At 40.0% G+C, this 17,701-nt stretch overlaps 1 protein-coding gene across 1 annotated transcript in view; it reads right to left on the bottom strand.

Moving 5' to 3' along the window:
• Window positions 1-356: 356 nt before the first annotated feature.
• Window positions 357-17,701, bottom strand: part of LOC106094912 (uncharacterized) — a 45,896-nt gene continuing 28,551 nt past the window's right edge. Inside the window, exons 4-10 of the mRNA XM_059369281.1 lie at window positions 11,641-12,317; window positions 9,033-9,153; window positions 8,749-8,966; window positions 8,266-8,673; window positions 6,605-8,195; window positions 6,412-6,531; window positions 357-2,455 (exon numbers count right to left, since the gene is read on the bottom strand). Coding sequence (XP_059225264.1) covers window positions 1,448-2,455; window positions 6,412-6,531; window positions 6,605-8,195; window positions 8,266-8,673; window positions 8,749-8,966; window positions 9,033-9,153; window positions 11,641-12,317 — 4,143 coding nt within the window. The 3' untranslated portion in view covers window positions 357-1,447. The remainder of the gene's footprint in view (window positions 2,456-6,411; window positions 6,532-6,604; window positions 8,196-8,265; window positions 8,674-8,748; window positions 8,967-9,032; window positions 9,154-11,640; window positions 12,318-17,701) is intronic.

Below are 17,701 nucleotides of genomic sequence, written 5' to 3'. Positions count from 1 at the left end.
TGCAGGGGTTGTTGTTCGTTCGTTTACTTAACCATGATGAAAATATCGAGTTTACTAGATAAATAGACAGTGACAGTTCGATGATTAGTGTAAGAAAGTGTTCACAAGTTAAATTCAAAGTGGTCGAGTCCAAATTTTTGGGTTGTTAACTTGCCGATGATTTTCGGTAGTTCCCACAAACTTCAGTAAAATTTGAATACAGAATAGCACTTACCGACAAATATCGCTAACTTCCGACAAATATGGTAATTCTGCTGATGCAGAAAATATATATATATATTTTTTTTTTTATTTTTATAGCATTTTATTGAAATGTATTTTTTTAATATTTTTTTTTTAAATATTTTTTTTTAATATTTTGTTTTTGTAAATTTGGCAGTAAATTTTACATAAAGTTTGCCTTATTAAAATTATTTATATATATATAATGAAGAGATTTTTAAATTGCACAATTTTTGACCATTTTAAAAGGGTATATCATATATGATATACATGCTCTGGCAATACCTCAATCAACAAAGGTCAACACTTTTTACCATTTGGGAAATTTAAGGCTGAATGTTCACTCAATTCGGACCCGGATTTAAAAAGAAAGTTGAACCAAGCCAAACTCTAGGTTTTGTTTTTTTTTTAATATTTTGAAACTACTTCACAAAAAATGCAAAACATAGTGAAGTTAAATCACAAAACTTGAAGTCAAAGTTGAGAATTCAGAAATATTTTAATCGTTTAAAAAAGCAAGCACCTTTGTCCCGTATGGTTTAGTGTATCGGATGTTTCTATGCACCAGGTGATTCAATGCATTGGATTGTTCGCATGGTTCTATGCACCAGAAAGCGGCTACAACCGCATTGCTCTTTCTCTTTGCAATGAAAAAAAATGTTCTCATCTAGATACATTTTAACAATTTTCAGGGTCAAGCCCCCTGGGCCTTAAGCTGCGGCCACATTAGGCAAATTTTTAACTCAAATTTGTTTTATACTCCTAGTGTATTTGCCCAACCATTGCAAATTCCAACGACTTAATGCAAAATTTGTTTGCCTTATATGATATTAAATTTTTTTTTGTAAGGCTAAACTGTGACCATTGCTTTACACTTAGAGTATTTTTTTTGTTCTTAATAAAACTATGACTAATTCGGATAAGAGTAATGTAGGTTTTCACATATGGCCCCTATAGGAGAAGAACAAATGATTAGATAAGGTATTTATTTCGTAAAATGCACTAAATTCTCTTGAAATATGCCAGAAATCTGCGTCTGCCCCTCCTCACTGGTGTGACGAATATAATTTTCTTCTCCTCCTTTCTCCTATGCAATTAAAAATGCATACATTTTTGTATAAATGAAGTGACTTAAACATAGTAAACTACAAACAATCAAAAGGGACGTTAAAACTTCATTGAGATAAATTAAACAATAAGTACGACACTTTTTGAGCGGCGCCTGTCATGTGTCATGTGTAGCATCATCTACAACATCGGTGCCCGAAATGGTCGAGGCCACCGACAGTCTATGCATATCTCTATAAGGCATATTGTGGTGATCTTCTTCAAAATCGTTCGGAATCGAGTAAACTCCTTCACCAATATCTACAGTATCGGGCGAATCTTCTTTAATCGGCAGTGGAGTAGCAGATGGCGGGGGAGGTTGAATGACATTGAGATTATAGTAGACTCCCTCGTCATCTATGCTATAGAATTGCGTGAAATCTCGATTTGTGTAAATCTGTATGGCTTTATTGCCATCCAGTTTCAGGCAAGACAGCAACTCAGGTTTGTCTCCTGGGCCTGTAAGTGATTGCCAAACACTTTCCGGCTGGGCGCTGGTGATGGGTGTGCTCTCAAATACCTCGGCGTCGCCATCAAAAGACATGGACATTTGAAAATGATTATTGGGGCACACTACACTTTGTTTTTGGTCCTCACTGCTGCCTCTCATCGTCCAGGCACCACGTGCCCTTCGGACCAAAACATTTGTGGCATCCACTTCTTCAGCACTCTTTTGCGAAGAGAATCTTGAACTATGCCTTTTACGGTTGTTAATATTCAAAGGATTGTTGACAATAAATGCCACATTCCAGAAGCAAATTTGTTCGGAAATGCTTACCAAAACATCATTTTGCGGTGAGAACAACATGTCGTATACGGGAGTGCTATGTGATTTTAGGCAGTAGAGTAATTGCTCCTTAAAATTATCCTCTAGTTTGTAAACTTCGATATCTCCACAGGATCTGTTAATATTGTTATTGTTATTGTTATTACTATTGTTGGCAGTGAAGTTTGTGGCAGCAATGGTAGTTGCATTTGTTCGCATATTGGCATTGGTATTTAAGCCAATGGCAAATAGTTTTCCATTTGGTGAGGCAGTGAGACAGGTGATGGTGTAACCATTTTCTTTTAACTCGCAGCGTTTCACCAACTCAATGCCGTTTTTGGTGATAGTGAAAGTAAAAATCTATAATAAAAAAAATATATATGTATTAGAAGAAATAAAAAAAAAATCGGCAAAACTCTTAAGTGCTAGTCAAATCTTGGTGAAGTTTTCAACGAAAACCTAATATTGTTGATATTTAAATTTTCTAAAAAAATAAATTTTAACGAAATTTTCTAAGTAAACAAGGGTTGCCTTTTATATTTCGGGATTGGAGAACAAAAACGAATCATGGAAATATTCCCCATTCAGATTTATACACTTTTGCATGCTGCTGAACCAATTGTCAAAGCACTTTGCCACTCTGATTGAGGTACCTCCAAACAACACATTCTGAACGCATCAACCGCTTCTTCAGGTGTCGAAAAACCTTGACTTCTCATTTTATTTTTCACGTACGGGAATAAAGTCATTCGGTGCCAAGTCAGGACTATACGGCGGATGACTCATCAAATCGATGTTTTGAATGCTCAAAAATACAGATGTTTGAGCCGATGTGTGAGAATGATTCGACTTCGGCGGTTGGTTTTACTAATTTCTTGGAAGACAACTGTGTAGTGTGTATATGCGGGAGACAATAGTCTGGCCTTGGACATGACCATTGTTTGGCTTAGGTAATCTGATTCGGGCATATACACACGCTTGTGCAAATATTTGAAAGTGAACAAGACTATAAATCGATCTATTGGGTTGCCCAAAAAGTAATTGCGGATTTTTTTTAAGAAAGTAAATGCATTTTTAATAAAACTTAGAATGAACTTTAATCAAATATACTTTTTTTACACTTTTTTTCTAAAGCAAGCTAAAATTAACAGCCGATAACTGACAGAAGAAAGAATGCAATTACAGTCACAAGCTGTGAAAAAATTGTCAACGCCGACTATATGAAAAATCCGCAATTACTTTTTGGGCAACCCAATATATGGCACCTATAACCAAATCTGGACCGACCTGGACGAAATTAAACAAGGATATAATAATCATCCTGTTTTATTATTACTCCACTACTATATGGATATTATATATATATCTTTATAGTGGCTGGTCTCGATCATATTTTATTCAGAACTCATAAACAAATAATATTTTTGGAGACAATCTACTTTTTATGAGATTTAGAACCTAAATGGAAGACCGGTCTAAATGACAGCTATATCTATATAGTCTGATCCGACTCATATGTGGGTCGGATGTCGTCAGGCTTAAACCAACTCACTAATTCAAATTTCAACGAAATCGGGTAATAAATAATTCTTTCATGACCTTCAGATTCTTAATCGACATACGAAAGCTATATATAAATACATTCCGATATTTACAATATTTGGGTCAGATAGCGAGTGCCTTAAAAAACCGCACTAACTCAAACTTCAGCGCAATTTGGGTAATACATGCAGCTTTTATGGGTTCTAGGCCCTTAACGGCAGATTGGTCTGTATGGAAACTATATTTAAATATAATTCGATCGGAAACATATTTGGGGCGTATATCGGGAGCCTTAAAACAACTCACTGTTTCAAATTTCAGCGAAATGGGGAAATAAACAAAACTTTTATGGGCTTCAAACCCCTTTTTGGCAGATCGGTCTATATGACAGCTATATCTAAATATAGTCCGATCTGAACCATATTTAGGCCGGATATTTGGAGGCCACCGTAGCGCAGAGGTTACCATGTCCGCTTGTGACGCTGAACGCCTGGGTTCAAATCCTGGCGAGACCATAAAAAAATTTTTTTTCAACGGTGGTTTTCCCCTCCTAATGCTGGCAGCATTTGTGAGGTACTATGCCATGAAAAACTTCTCTCGAAAGAGGTGTCCCACTGCGGCACGCCGTTCGGACTCGGCTATAAAAAGAAGGCCCCTTATCATTGAGCTTAAAACTTGAATCGGACTGCACTCATTGATATGTGAGAAGTTTGCCCCTGTTCCTTAGTGGAATGTTTTAATGGGCAAAATTTGCATGTGGAGGCCTAAAACTACTCAATGTTACAAATTTCAGCTAAATCGGATAAAAAACAAAGCTTTTATGGGCTTTAGACCGTTTATCAGGATGTCGGTCTATATGGCAGCTATATCTTAATATATTCCGATCTAATCCATATTAAGGTCAGATGTCGGCAGGCTTGAAATAACCCAATGTTTCAAATTTCAACGAAATCGGGTAATAAATATAGCTTTTATGGACTTCAGACCCTTTATCGGCAGATCGGTCTATATGAAAGCTTTATCTAAATATAGTCCGATCTGAACTATATATGGGTACTATGCTACTCACTCTTTCTGGTTCTGGCAAACCGGGGTTATTTTCAATCCCGGCACGGACCAGAAGCGTGCGGAGAAGGCATTCCGCGATGTGCCTCTTCCATGACGAAAAAAGACGAACACGTACACTGAGGGGGCAGCCCTTGCCGATGAGGATTCCATCGGGTCAATCCGGTACGTACAACCGGCTGCCATGGGATCGTATACCATCCGCCGTTCGGACTCGGCTATAAAAAGGAGGCCCCTTATCATTGAGCTTAAAACTTGAATCGGATTGCACTCATTGATATGTGAGAAGTTTGCCCCTGTTCCTTAGTGGAAAGTTCATGGGCAAAATTTGCATTTGCAGTTAACGAACATAAGCGGAATTTGTGGCTGTAACACTTGGAGCAATGTTACTTAGGCACCGGTTTAGGCAAGCTGTGATCTACTGCAAAGTCACTCACAGACTTATCCGAAGAGATGCGTCAAGTTGTTCAACCACCAATTTATTGTGCATCTCGAGAGTGGCAGGGCAAGGAGAAGAGCCGTTCGCCGTATCCGTGGTCTCCGAGCCGATGAACAGCCATCACAATTTACCGTGGGCGAAGTTACGAATGTCATCCGTGGCGTTAAATCTTCCAAGGCGTTGGGCCCCGACAGAATCTCTACATTGATGCTGAAGAATCTGGATTCACCTGGAGTTGAGTACCTTACCACTGTCCTCAACCTGTCATTGAACACTCTTATAGTTCCCGATGTCTGGAAAAAGGACAGAGTGATCCCGCTACTGAAGCCTGGAAAAGACCCGAGTTTGGGGGAGTCGTACAGACCGATCTCCCTTCTCTCACCAGTGGCAAAGACGCTTGAGGCATTACTCCTCCCGGGCCTCGTAGGAGAATTTCCATTCGTCGAGCATCAACATGGATTTCGAAGACTGCACAGCACAACAACTGCTTTGCATGTCCAGTCAGCCCAGGCTATGTGATAAGAACGCCCTCGTGGCATTGGACCTATCGAAGACATTCGACGCGGTTACCCATGCCAAAATTTCAGTCGATTTGGATAACAAATGCGACTTCCGGGGGCTCAAAAAGTCAAAACAGGAGATCGGTTTATATGGGATCTCTATCCAAAGCTGAACCGATATGGCCCATTTGCAGTCCCCAACGCCCTACATCAGTTGTTGTTGTTGTTGTAGCAGTGTGTTGTACACTGAGGCGGCAGCCCTTGCCGATGAGGACTACATCGGGTCAATCCGGTACGTACAACCGGCTGCTATGGGATTGCCCTACATCAGTAATAAGTATCTATGCAAAATTTCGAGCGGCTAGCTTTACACGTTCGACCGCTATCGTGATTTCCACAGACGGACGGACATCGCTAGATCGACTAAGAATTTCAAACGGAATGACTTGATTAGTATACCCCCCTCCCTCCCCCCCCATCCTAAGGTGGTGGGTGTAAAAACAAGTTTTAATGTTTGGCTACAGCTACTTGTTAGATACAAGTCTTGCAGACCACTTATGCTGATGCAATATCACCCACCTATGGTGGTGGGTATAACAATCAAAATTGTATATATGTAAATGCACATATGTTTTTCGATAAACCTTTAATTTTTTATACAAAATTTCGAAGAAATTCTGATTTGTAGGAAATTTTCCACGAAAGTCTTATTTCGACACATTTTCTTTTAAAATCAAAACTACGATTTTTCATTTGCTGCCTCAACTTACCCGCACTAGGAAATTTGTAAATCCCAGAAACAGCACATTATCCTTAAAATCACAACTGGCCAAACGTTCAAAGGGATCAATTAAAACCTTGCATGTACTAGACAAATCCTTTGACAAATACTGCAATATACAAAAATTTACTTACATAAATACCAAAAACGAATGCAGAACAATACGATTAGGCACTACATACCAAGACAGCACCATAGGCATTCACTAGCAACAAATAATCATCGCCTATGGGAAAACAACTGTTTGTGGCAAATTTAAAGTTCACCGAATTTGTGCCCGTTGTGGCATTTAAACGCATTATTTCCGTAAACTCCTTGGATGAGGCAATCAGAATATCCTCATCGTCTGAAAGAGAGATAAGTTTTAAGCTCTCGATGGGCTGGAGAATTTCACACTCCCCTATGCACTTCTTCAGATGCAGGTCAAAAATTTGCCCATTGTGCAAGGCCACAAAGGCTTTGCGTTTATTACAACAAATGGCAGTTATTTGCGGCAAACCCTTGGGCAACTCCAAAATGCTCCAATTTTTAATATCTGATGTGCATATAAGATGTACTCGATTCATGGTGTCGACGGCATAGAGTTTGGTAGTGCTTTCATAGCCAGCCACATCAAACATTCTTTGGCCCGAGAGGCGTATGTTGCTTCGGAGTTCTGCGGCCACATGTTCCAACGCCGAATTATACCAGTTGCTATGTTGCCAGACCAAGGTGTTGTCCGCAGTTTTGCGCAAGCACAGCAGATAAAGAATATTTTTCTCTTGAATGCCACAAGTGACCATGCACTGGTACTCCTCATCATCGAGATCGTAGAGGTCCACGGAGTTTATATTCTCACTTACTATGCTCTCCAGAACTTTGCGCTCTTTGGCCAAGTCGAAGACATGTAGACCCTTATCTGAACCCACCACCAGGTAGTTGTGTCTCAGCGAAGATCTGGCACACGTGATGTTGAAGTGAACATTGCCAAATAGGACATCTACACTGCCTTTCACGATGCCTGGGTGGAATTCTGGCCTCAAACGCACTATACAGTTGCGGAATACAAACAGAATGACATTGTCGTAGACTTCGTGGTAAATAAAGTGAGACAAGTTCTGGGGCCAATTAAAGTGTATCTCCTCTTTGCCAGTGTTGCGTTGATTGACAAATGTTATATCTATGGCATTGTTATTGTTGCTGTTCAAGATCATCCAATGGGAATGTTTTATTTTGGAGACACACTTAATGTCCTGTATAGCTGTTTTGCAAGGCATATAACTGTTGTTGGTCTGAAATTCCTCAGAGGTCCAGTCTAGCACAACGATATTGCCGTTGTCAAGGGCCACATGTAGTTTATGGCCGAAAGCTTCCAAATGGAAGGCCAAAACACGGTGATAGCCACGTATGCGATCATTTATGCTTTGCCTAAGCGTACGCATGGGAATGGGTTGTGGGCGTAATTTGTATTCAGTCGGATTAAAGGTTCTTCTGGCACCACCGCGTTGATCCAAAATGCGCCTTACTTCTTCAGAAATTTTCCATAATTTCAATTGGCCCATCGAATCCAAAGTCAACAAGTGATTGTTGCCATTGAAAACTTGCATATCAATCAAGTTGACAGTGGAGGCTCTAATCAATTGTATCGGCTCACAGGTGGCCTCCAGAGATATATCGACCAAAAAAGTTTCATTGTTCTGCAGAACAGCTATACAAATGTCCGATTCCAGAATGCGTATTATTTTGCAGCTGCTGTACAATTTCAAAATGAAACGGCGCTGATGAAATTGTCCGCTGTAAGAAAATGAACCAAAAAAAAAAGATCGTTTTTTTTCTGTCAAAAACCTTAAGACTTACTACATACGTTTCTTGGAACCACACCCTTTGAGGAAACTGTGCTATTTGCTGTAGGGCCAGCTCTTTGATAACATCCTCTTCGGTCAGCAAGGCATACTGCAACAAACAACAGTCGGGAGCATGCAAGAGTTTCTCCTCGACTTTGGCCAAAAACAAAATCAACTTCTTTAACAATCTCTCAGGACAACCGTGCATGATGTCCAGTTCATAATTATTGAGATCAGAAATGGTATTGGTCAGACCCACATGACGCATTTTTTGTCCCAGAAAACCAAAATCCATATAGAGTTTGGGAAAAAGATGCATGTACTTCGCTCCATGCAGGTGATAGCCAATACATCTAAAGAAATAATCGTCATGTTGTGGGCCAAAGTATAAGTCAACATCCTTGCGAATTTGCAAATTCTCCTCAACTCTGTATAAAAAAGTAAAAGTTTTGTTAGCCACATGGAATTTTCATTCAAAAAAAAAAAAAAAAAAAAAAACCTACTTGTAATAATCCACTACAGCACGATGCAATTGTTGTGCATTGATTAGCGACTGTATGCTGGGACAATTTTTGATGTACGAACTGTAGACATATTTTAGGCAACAAACTATGGTATCATGGTCCGACAGAATCTCTCTTTTCAAAAATGAAGCTGTGTGGAATTTGCGTATGATTATCTCGGTCTCATTTAGTTCCTTATGCCACAGGGTTGCCAAGAGCTGGCAGAAGAGAGAATAAAAGAATTAATTAAAAAAAAAATATTTATCATAGCAGAAGCTACGTACCTTAGTTGGTATTTTGGCACAATGAGGAAATATCGATAAGGTGGCATAAAGTTGAAGCTGCTCTTGGCTCATCATCTGTAGTGAGTTTTCTATGTCTCGTCTAAACTTTTCATCTGGAATTCTGAAAAACAAAAGTTTCAATATTACTTGCCATGCGGTATGAAGTGAAAAGGGTTTGTCTACAAAATCCTGTTCAGAAAAGAGCGACTTGCTTTTTGAAGACTTAATTGCCGGGGACTCGAAACCCAACGAAACGTGACTTTCGATGTTAAAAAAAGGTAAAACTACGAAAAAATAACAGTGGTACAGAATAATCTACTACTACTCTGTGGCTGTCTCGGACGAACTACTTCAAGTTGTCTTCAAATTCTCGCTAAACACAGTTGTAACCACATTTGCATGTGGAGGTGGCGATCCTCGTCAAGCTCCTGTAGACGAGCAAGCTAGTTCCGGTCTATATGACAGATCGACGCGGGAACAAGATGGCCATTGGTTATTTAAAGGCGCCAATAATTCGCCTTGTCATATCGAGCATCATAGGAACTCCGTATTTAAGCAAGAGCCAGAGCCACCTGGCCTCTCAGTGAGACTGTCCACTCGACATCGCTGATTGTCCGCGACTGCAGTTGCAGCTAATAACCATTCCACTATCCGCAACCTGTGGACGCGCCCGGTAGCTCCCAGCTAAGCTTCTCCTTAGACTAAGGAAGTCGGGAACCTGCATTTCCTTGAACTGTTGGCAATCTGATTTTTTTATTGCGGCGCCACGATTTATTTGCCGGGGGAGTTCTGTTGGTTTTGTGGCGACGAACACCGCCCTTAAACTAAGGGCGCCGGAAACCTGACATTCCTTGAACTATGGTTATTCTTCTGATCTGTTATCTGGGACGCGACAAATTACCAGAGAAGTTTTATCTGGAAAGGGATCTCCTGGTTGGGGGCACCCCACCTTGGATGAGGCGCCCCGGTGTGTCTTCATGCAGTTCCTTCGGTTTAGGGAATCATAACCCGGCACGGGATAGCTGTGAGCACCACACAGGCTGAAACATTGAGGCTCGATCTGTGTGGTGTTCATGGCTGTTACGAGGAGCTAAGCTGCTAGCTACCGGGCACGTCCACAGGTTGCGGATAGTGGAATGCTCCATGCGGAGTAGTTGCAGTCGGCAGTCGCGAACAATCAGCGGTATCGAACGAAGAGTTTCAGTGAATGTTCTGGCGGCACCGGCTCTTGCACAAATACTGAGTGCCTATGATGCAGGATATGACAAGGCGAGTTATAAGCGCCTTTAAATAACCAATGGCCACCCTGTTCCCGCGGACAATCAGCGAGAGGCCGGGCGGCACCGGCTCTTGCACAAATTCTGAGTGCCTATGATGCTCGATATGACAAGGCGGGTTATTGGCGCCTTTATATAACCAATGGCCACCCTGTTCCCGCGGACAATCAGCGGAGAGACTCAGTGAGAGGCCGGACGGCACCGGCTCTTGCACAAATACTGAGTGCCTATGATGCTCGATATGACAAGGCGAATAACCAATGGCCATCCTGTTCCCGCGGCGATCGGTCTTTTGGACTGAAACGACCTTGTTCACCTGCAGGAGCTTGACGAGGATGCACAGCCACCTCCACATGAATCTGCCGATTTGACAGCTTTAGCCCCTGGAATCCGCATTTTTCGTCAAATTTGTACATAGTGTTCTGTTATAACTTCCCACAACTGTGCCAAGTACGATCCAAATCAGTCTATAACCTGCTATAGTTCCCATATAAACCGGTCTCGATTATCCATGTTCGGTTCCTAGTAGCTTTAATTTTTTCTGATTTTGCATAAAATTTTAGCAGAATCCATGGTGGTGGGTTCCCAAAGTTCGGACCGGCCGAGGATACAACGCTTTTACTTGTTCTCTTCGCTCCTCTTGGGCGAAAGCAATGGACCTAATAACTCCAAATGAAGAGACTAAGCAATCGAGGTTGCTAGTCTCGTGCCCTCAACCTAATCATTTAGGCGGCGTTGAAGGTGTGACGGCGTTGAAGTTTGTGCAAGGGCAACACCTTAGCAGGACAAAGCACTCAGGAAGTGGCGTGAAATGAGCTGCTGACCAGCTAGCCAGATATGAGTTGCTGCTGAGGGGTTGGCTATGCTACGAAATCAACGAATCCCCACCAGTGCGAGCTCCTTTGTAGGATAGATAGTTTTTGGGCGGATACTATGTCAGATCGCTGACGTTCCGCTAAACCCAGGTACATGCGGACTTCTATAGAGTATGTGGGAAAGAGGAGCTAGAGATGCTAGAGCACCTATTGTCCATTGCCTTACATAGGGTAATGGGTGAAGGCGCCGATTGAACTTATTGACCAGAAAAGTATTACAGAAAATGAGAAATGTCTGATTGCGCTTTCTTTTTTGGTCTTAAAATATTATTTAGATTCCATTGCAGGATATCGTCCGAATGGCACAGCAATGAACTTTCAAAAGGAAGGCAAAATGTGTGATGTTGCTAAAAAGCATTTGACCTGCTATCTGTAACGCGATTTCTGATTCGCCAAGAATCTTCATAAGCGGAATTTGTCAAATGGATTATGAAGCCAAATATTTTTTTTACTTACTGTAGTTTGTCCAGGTTCTTCTTCCATTCGGCCCAATTGGATCTCTTATGCTGTAATTGTCGAGCGATTATACTCAACATGTAGGGATCTCCATTGCTGGAATGATAGATATCATTGGCATATGATCTCTCATTTTCTCGCCAATTCAGCTTGATATACTTGTCCAGAAGCAAATCAAACTCGCATATATCCAAACCACTGTCATCCAGACCCATTTTGAGATTTATTTTTTCCGACAAGGAATCGGGTACTTTTTGATTGCGCGTTATGATCAAACGTTTACAGCCCAAATTGAAAGCTTTCTCGGCTTTTACATTTTGCACATTGGCCAGTATCAGCAAACAGTTGTTGAATTCCTTGGACTCCAGTATATGCTTTATTTGAGCCTTCAGAGTGGTGATTTTTTCGTAAATGCTACTTGCTGTGTGATCTTGGAAAGCATAGTCCGGATTGAGTTTGATCATTAGGGTTTTTAAGGCATTGTAGTCCTCCTGGGGACTTGTACATTTAAGGCAATCGATCCAAAACATTTTAAAGTTCATTTTTTTCATTACGGAAAAATCAGAGCAAACATCGATGGCCAGCCATTTTTTGCCACTACCCAGACCACCCAATAGCACGACGCTATTACGGTCTTTGTTGTTAAGACGACGCAAATGGCGGGCCAAAGTAATAAACTGAAAAAGAATGAAATAACATAAAATTAAAATTAAAATGATTTTATTTTTTAATATTTTTTTTTTCAAAACTCAGAGACTCTCCTCTACATATACACAAATATGTAGGGTAATGAGTTGGCGATGAGATAGTTACGAATGAGATCAGGATATGGTGTTTGAGGACATTTATTTTGAATTTTTATATACCAAAGTCGGGGGAGCAGAAGAAGGAGGAAGTCGGTTTATCAGGGGGGTTGCCCTCTCTCTTCCTCTTCTCTTAACTTCTATAACCATAACCTGCTGGTATGGTTCGATGTATAGGTGATAAATTAAGAGCGACATATGAATGGACATTGCTATTGCATTGTTGTAATTGTAATAGTATTTGTGCCTTCATCCTTAATTTGATTGATGGATTCTGTTTAATATACAGATCTAGAAAAATCGGATAGATGCATTTGGTTGTTGTTGTTGTTGTAGCAGTTTATTGTGTTCTATCTTTCGTCTGCTTGATTCTGTTGAGTGTCAAGACCCAGGAACTCTGTGACTAAGATGGGGTGCGTCCACCGGGATCTGGGTCTGAGTCGAGAGGGTCTGGCCGGGCAGTTAACCAGGTGACGTGTATCGTGCGGTCCCTGGTTACAATCGGGACATACATCTTGCACGTCGGCAATCGATAATCATGAGAAGCTAAGTGTTTTTATTGAGCTCCGTGAAAAATTAATTAAATATTAAAATAAAGTAGTGTATCGTAGTCCGATCTACGAAATGTTTGCGCTGCTGTCATCTGCCTAATAAGCTAATTGCATCTCGTACTTGGATACCACATTTATTTCGTGGTTTTTTGTTCCCGTCGCTCTGCGCTCTTGTTGTTGTTGCTGTGTGTTGCCTAGTTTTCCCGGCATTTCATTTGATTTGTTTTGCCATTGTTCGCCTTTGGATCATGGTTCCTGCACCTGTTAAACATGCTATTCCTAAAAGCTGGAAGTGTCCTGTTTGTGGTAAAATCATCACTCGTGGTGTTTACAGTATTGGGTGTTCTGGCTGCCCCAATTATTTCCACACTAAGTGCGTCAATATTTCTAGTAATGAAATAAAAACAAACAAGTCGTTGCAGTTCACCTGTAAGAAGTGCATTGGTGATAAAGTCAATTCTGCGCGTTCCAGTTGTGTTGCTAACTCCACCATTTTTTAGGGGTGCATTACCCAATAGCAGTCAATTTGCTAAAGATAGTGCCGGTGATGCGCGTTCCAGTGGTGTCGGTAATTCCATCGTTTTGGGGACAACATCATTCAATAGCAGTCAATCTAATTCTGTTGATGCCGTGCATTCTCAGAGTGGTACGCTTGGTCTCCTTACTGGTTTGCAGAGTATACGTGTTGACCCATCTGAGCAAGCAGCAGATGATCGTCTTAGTTGTATTCGTGGGCTTTTTGAGTCCATGAAACAAAAATTTGATGAGCAGATGGCGAAATGTTTGCAGGATTTTCAAACAATGGTGGTTGGTGTTGTTGCTTCCTTTCGAAGTGAGTTTATTGCTTCAATTCAGAAAGTCAAATCGGATGTTCTTGTTTGTCAGCAAAATATTGCCAATGTTGATGCTAGGCTGTGTGAGAGGATACGGCAATTGGAGCAGTTTAATTTGGTTCAGCAAAGACGTCTCAATCGCGCGGATATTCTTATAAGTGGCATGCCGAGATCAATTACAAATCTGCGTGAGCCAGTGATACAGATTGCCCGCTTGTGCGGAGTGCAGGTTGCCCCCAGTGATATTAATCATTGCTGTTATATTTCCGGTGGTAGGATGGTGCTGGTCAAGTTCAATTCCGTTCATACCAGGGATTTGATTATGGCTAACTATTCTAGGCTTAACTCGATCAGACTAAACGATGTAATTGGTGGCGAGGTTGATTCCCGTGTGTATTTAAATGATCATCTTACCGCACCTGCCTCTAACCTTGTTTTTAAATGCCGTAAGCTGCGGTCACAAAAGCGAATATTGAGATACGTCTTAATAAATGGAGATATTCCCAAGATGTGCCTTACGTTTCTGAATGGTGACGTTAAAACAGTGAGTGCGACTGAATGTGATCAATTATTTGGAAGTGCTGAGTCAAGCAACGCTAATGGAAATGTGGCTAGCACCGTTACCAATGGATCCCGTGCGTGCTAGCCTTTTATTTTTATTATTTTGTATTTTTTTTTGTATTAGCAATTAATTTTTCATTGAGCCCTTATAGCGTCATTAGTTATGAATACTTGCAACTTAGGTAATATTACGTGCGATAATTCGTTTTTTTCGCTCCTCATTGTGTGCTTATAGTGATAATTTAAGTGTAGGGCATTTTAATTGCCGCAGTTTTAACCTCTCTGAGAGGTCATCTAAAATTAACGAAATAAGAAATGTTGTTGTTGACAGTTTGTTAAGTGTAGTAGGTGTTTCCGAAATTTGGCTAAAACCAAGTATACCGTCGAGTCGATTTGAAATTTCGGGATATTCTTGTTGCAGAAATGATCGTCCATGTGTGAGAGGTGGGGGTGTTGCTTTGTTTGTCTCTAAGTCTATTAAGTACAAAGTTGTTTATAGTGGTAGTCAATATGGGATTGTTGAATGTTTGTTTTGTAGAACTTTTACTTGGTTCTAGAAATGTTCTTGTTGGTGTTGTATATCTTCCGCGGGGAAATTTTCGGGCATTTGAAAGTGAAGTTGCTGATGTTTTGGTGAGATACTCTGACGTCATAATTTTGGGAGATTTCAATAATAATCTTTTTGATCTGTCGTCTTCTTATAGTGTGCGCGAAAGTTGTAGGCGGCTTAATGTTTCAATTGTCCACAACTCTATACCTACTCATTTTAGTGCTGTACATAATTCTACTTCTTTACTCGACTTTGTTCTTGTAAGTGATCGTAGTTGTGTCTGTGTTTCTAACCAGGTTGTTTGTCCCAGTATATCGGATCATGCGTTTATTTTCGTGTCCCTTAACGTTTCAGTCCTTAATGTTTTGCAGTTCTTTGAATATGTTGACTATAATGCTTTGAGTTGTGATGATTTGCAGGAAATTGTTTCGTCTACTGATTTTTCCGCTTTGTATTCCACTAGTGACGTTGATTTTCAATGTAGTAGTTTTAGTAGTTGTCTTGGGTCTATCCATAATGCGTTTCCTATAAAAAAAAGGGTGATAAGGGCTAGGAGTGAGGATTGGTTTAGCAATCCCCTCATTTCATATCATCTATCGCTTCGAGATTTGGCTTTTAAATCTTTCTTGGAGAATAGATCCAATGTTAAGTGGCGAATTTATTGTAGAGCCAGGAATAAAGCCAAATCTGTTATAAGAAAGGTTAGAAGGGAAGCGAATGTACTGCAGTTTGAGGGCAATAAAAGCACAAAGCAGTTATGGTCGTTGTTAAAATCCAATGGACTTGGCAGTTGCAAGTCGTATGATTGTGATTTGAATGTGGAGGATTTGAATACGACCTTTAATAAAAACCAATTGGACTCCCAAAGTAGTTCTCTCGGGGAGTATGACTATAGTGGTTTTGCTTATCAACGGGTGGCGTTGTGGGAGTTGGATAAGGGTTTTTCTGCCATTAAGTCCAATGCAGCAGGTGTAGATGGTTTCTCATTAAAATTTCTTAAGAAAGACTATCCTCTTGTGTCTTGTCATCTGTTACATCTTGTAAATTCTATTTTGTTAACTTCTTCTTTTCCGTCCGATTGGAAATTAGCCAAAATAGTGCCCGTTGGGAAAAAACAGTCTTATCACGCTCTGAAGGAGTTCCGTCTGATTTCTATTTTACCTATTTGTTCTAAGATTGTCGCGCATGTTATTAAATGTCAAATGTCTGGCTATTTGGAAAGTAATCGTTTTATTTGTGATGCCCAGTGTGGATTTAGGCGAGGTAGAAGTACAGCCTCATTGTTATTGGGTTTGACAGATTCTATCCGGTCAAACATGGGTGGATCACGATTTTGCGTGCTATTGTCTTTAGATTTGGAAAAGGCATTTGACAGAGTGGATTATGGCCTTCTTCTTAGTAAATTAAAGTCCGTTTATAAGTTTTCGACCAGTGCATGTACATTGTTATGCTCGTATCTTACAGGTAGGAGCCAGTTTGTTTGTGTTGATGGTAAATGTAGTAGTGTTCTTTCTGTAAGAAGCGGTGCTCCTCAGGGTTCAGTATTAGGTCCACTTCTTTTTGTGTTATTTGTCAATGATGTTTTTCCTCGTCTGGATTGTTGGTGCACTCCATTTGCATATGCTGATGACATCCAATTGCTTTTTAAGGGTGATAACCGATTTTTGAATGTTTTTCAAATGAAAATTAATTTTGCGATGGAGTCGTTACGTAAGTGGATGGCGGAGAATAGGTTCAGTGTTAACGCTTCTAAAACTAAAGCCCTTTTTATCTTCGGGCTGTCACAATCATGTTAGTGTTAGATATAATAATGTAGATATTGAATTTGTGCAAAGCATTGATTGTCTTGGTGTTCAGCTAGATGACAGGCTTCGGTTTGATCGGCACGTTAGTTCCGTGGTGTCTAAGGTTAACTTTTCTTTAAGAAGCCTGTATACCACGAGTTTATATTTACCGCTCTTTGTGAGGGAGCGTTTGGCGCATGCATTAGTTTTGCCGGCCATTTTATATTGTCTGGAGGTGTACTCCAGTGCGTCGCCAGGGAGCATGCATCGTATTCAGGTCGCTTTTAACAATATGATTCGTTTTGTTTACGGTGCAGGTCGTCGTGTTCATATAACTCCCTATGTGTGTCGTTTTCTCGGTTGTGATTTCCCGTCGTATGTTAATTATCGTTTGCTTTTGTTTCTTTTTAAGTTATTGAAATGTCGGTCTCCAATTTTTCTTGTTAATGAATTTAATTTTTGTCATTCTACCAGAACTAATCAGTTGGTTCTTCCGAGGGTAGATAACTTTTTGAGTAGCACTTTTTTTGTAAGGGTTGCACGTTTGTACAACTCCTTGCCTACGGATTTAAAGAATTTCAGTTTTTCAACAAGATCTTTATCAAATCGTCTTCGTCTACACTTTCAGCGCTTTTAATTTTTGTGTCAAATTGTCAACAACTTTAACGGAATGTTTTTATCGTGCGTATTTTTGGTAATTTATTTATTTTTTGATTTTAGTATTACTTATTTTTTTCCATTTTGTTTAATTCTTTTTTTTTTGTTAAGTGATCTTTTTTAATTATTTTTTTTTCAAGCTCTTTTGTTTATAATTCTTGATAATTTGTTTTCAAAGCCAAAAGTATTATTGTGATTTTTTTTTTTTTTTTGTATATTTTGGTTTAAGTATTACTTTTTTTATTATGCTTTAATAATTTTTTTAATTTATTACGTTGATCTTTTTTGAGTAGGATTTTTTTTTTATCAGTTACTACTTATA

The sequence above is a fragment of the Stomoxys calcitrans genome, chromosome 5, assembly GCF_963082655.1.
Source record: "Stomoxys calcitrans chromosome 5, idStoCalc2.1, whole genome shotgun sequence".
Classification (NCBI taxonomy): Eukaryota; Metazoa; Arthropoda; class Insecta; order Diptera; family Muscidae; genus Stomoxys; species Stomoxys calcitrans.
The sequence above is the reverse complement of the archived record's forward strand: the minus strand, read 5'-3'. Positions and strand labels throughout refer to the sequence as shown.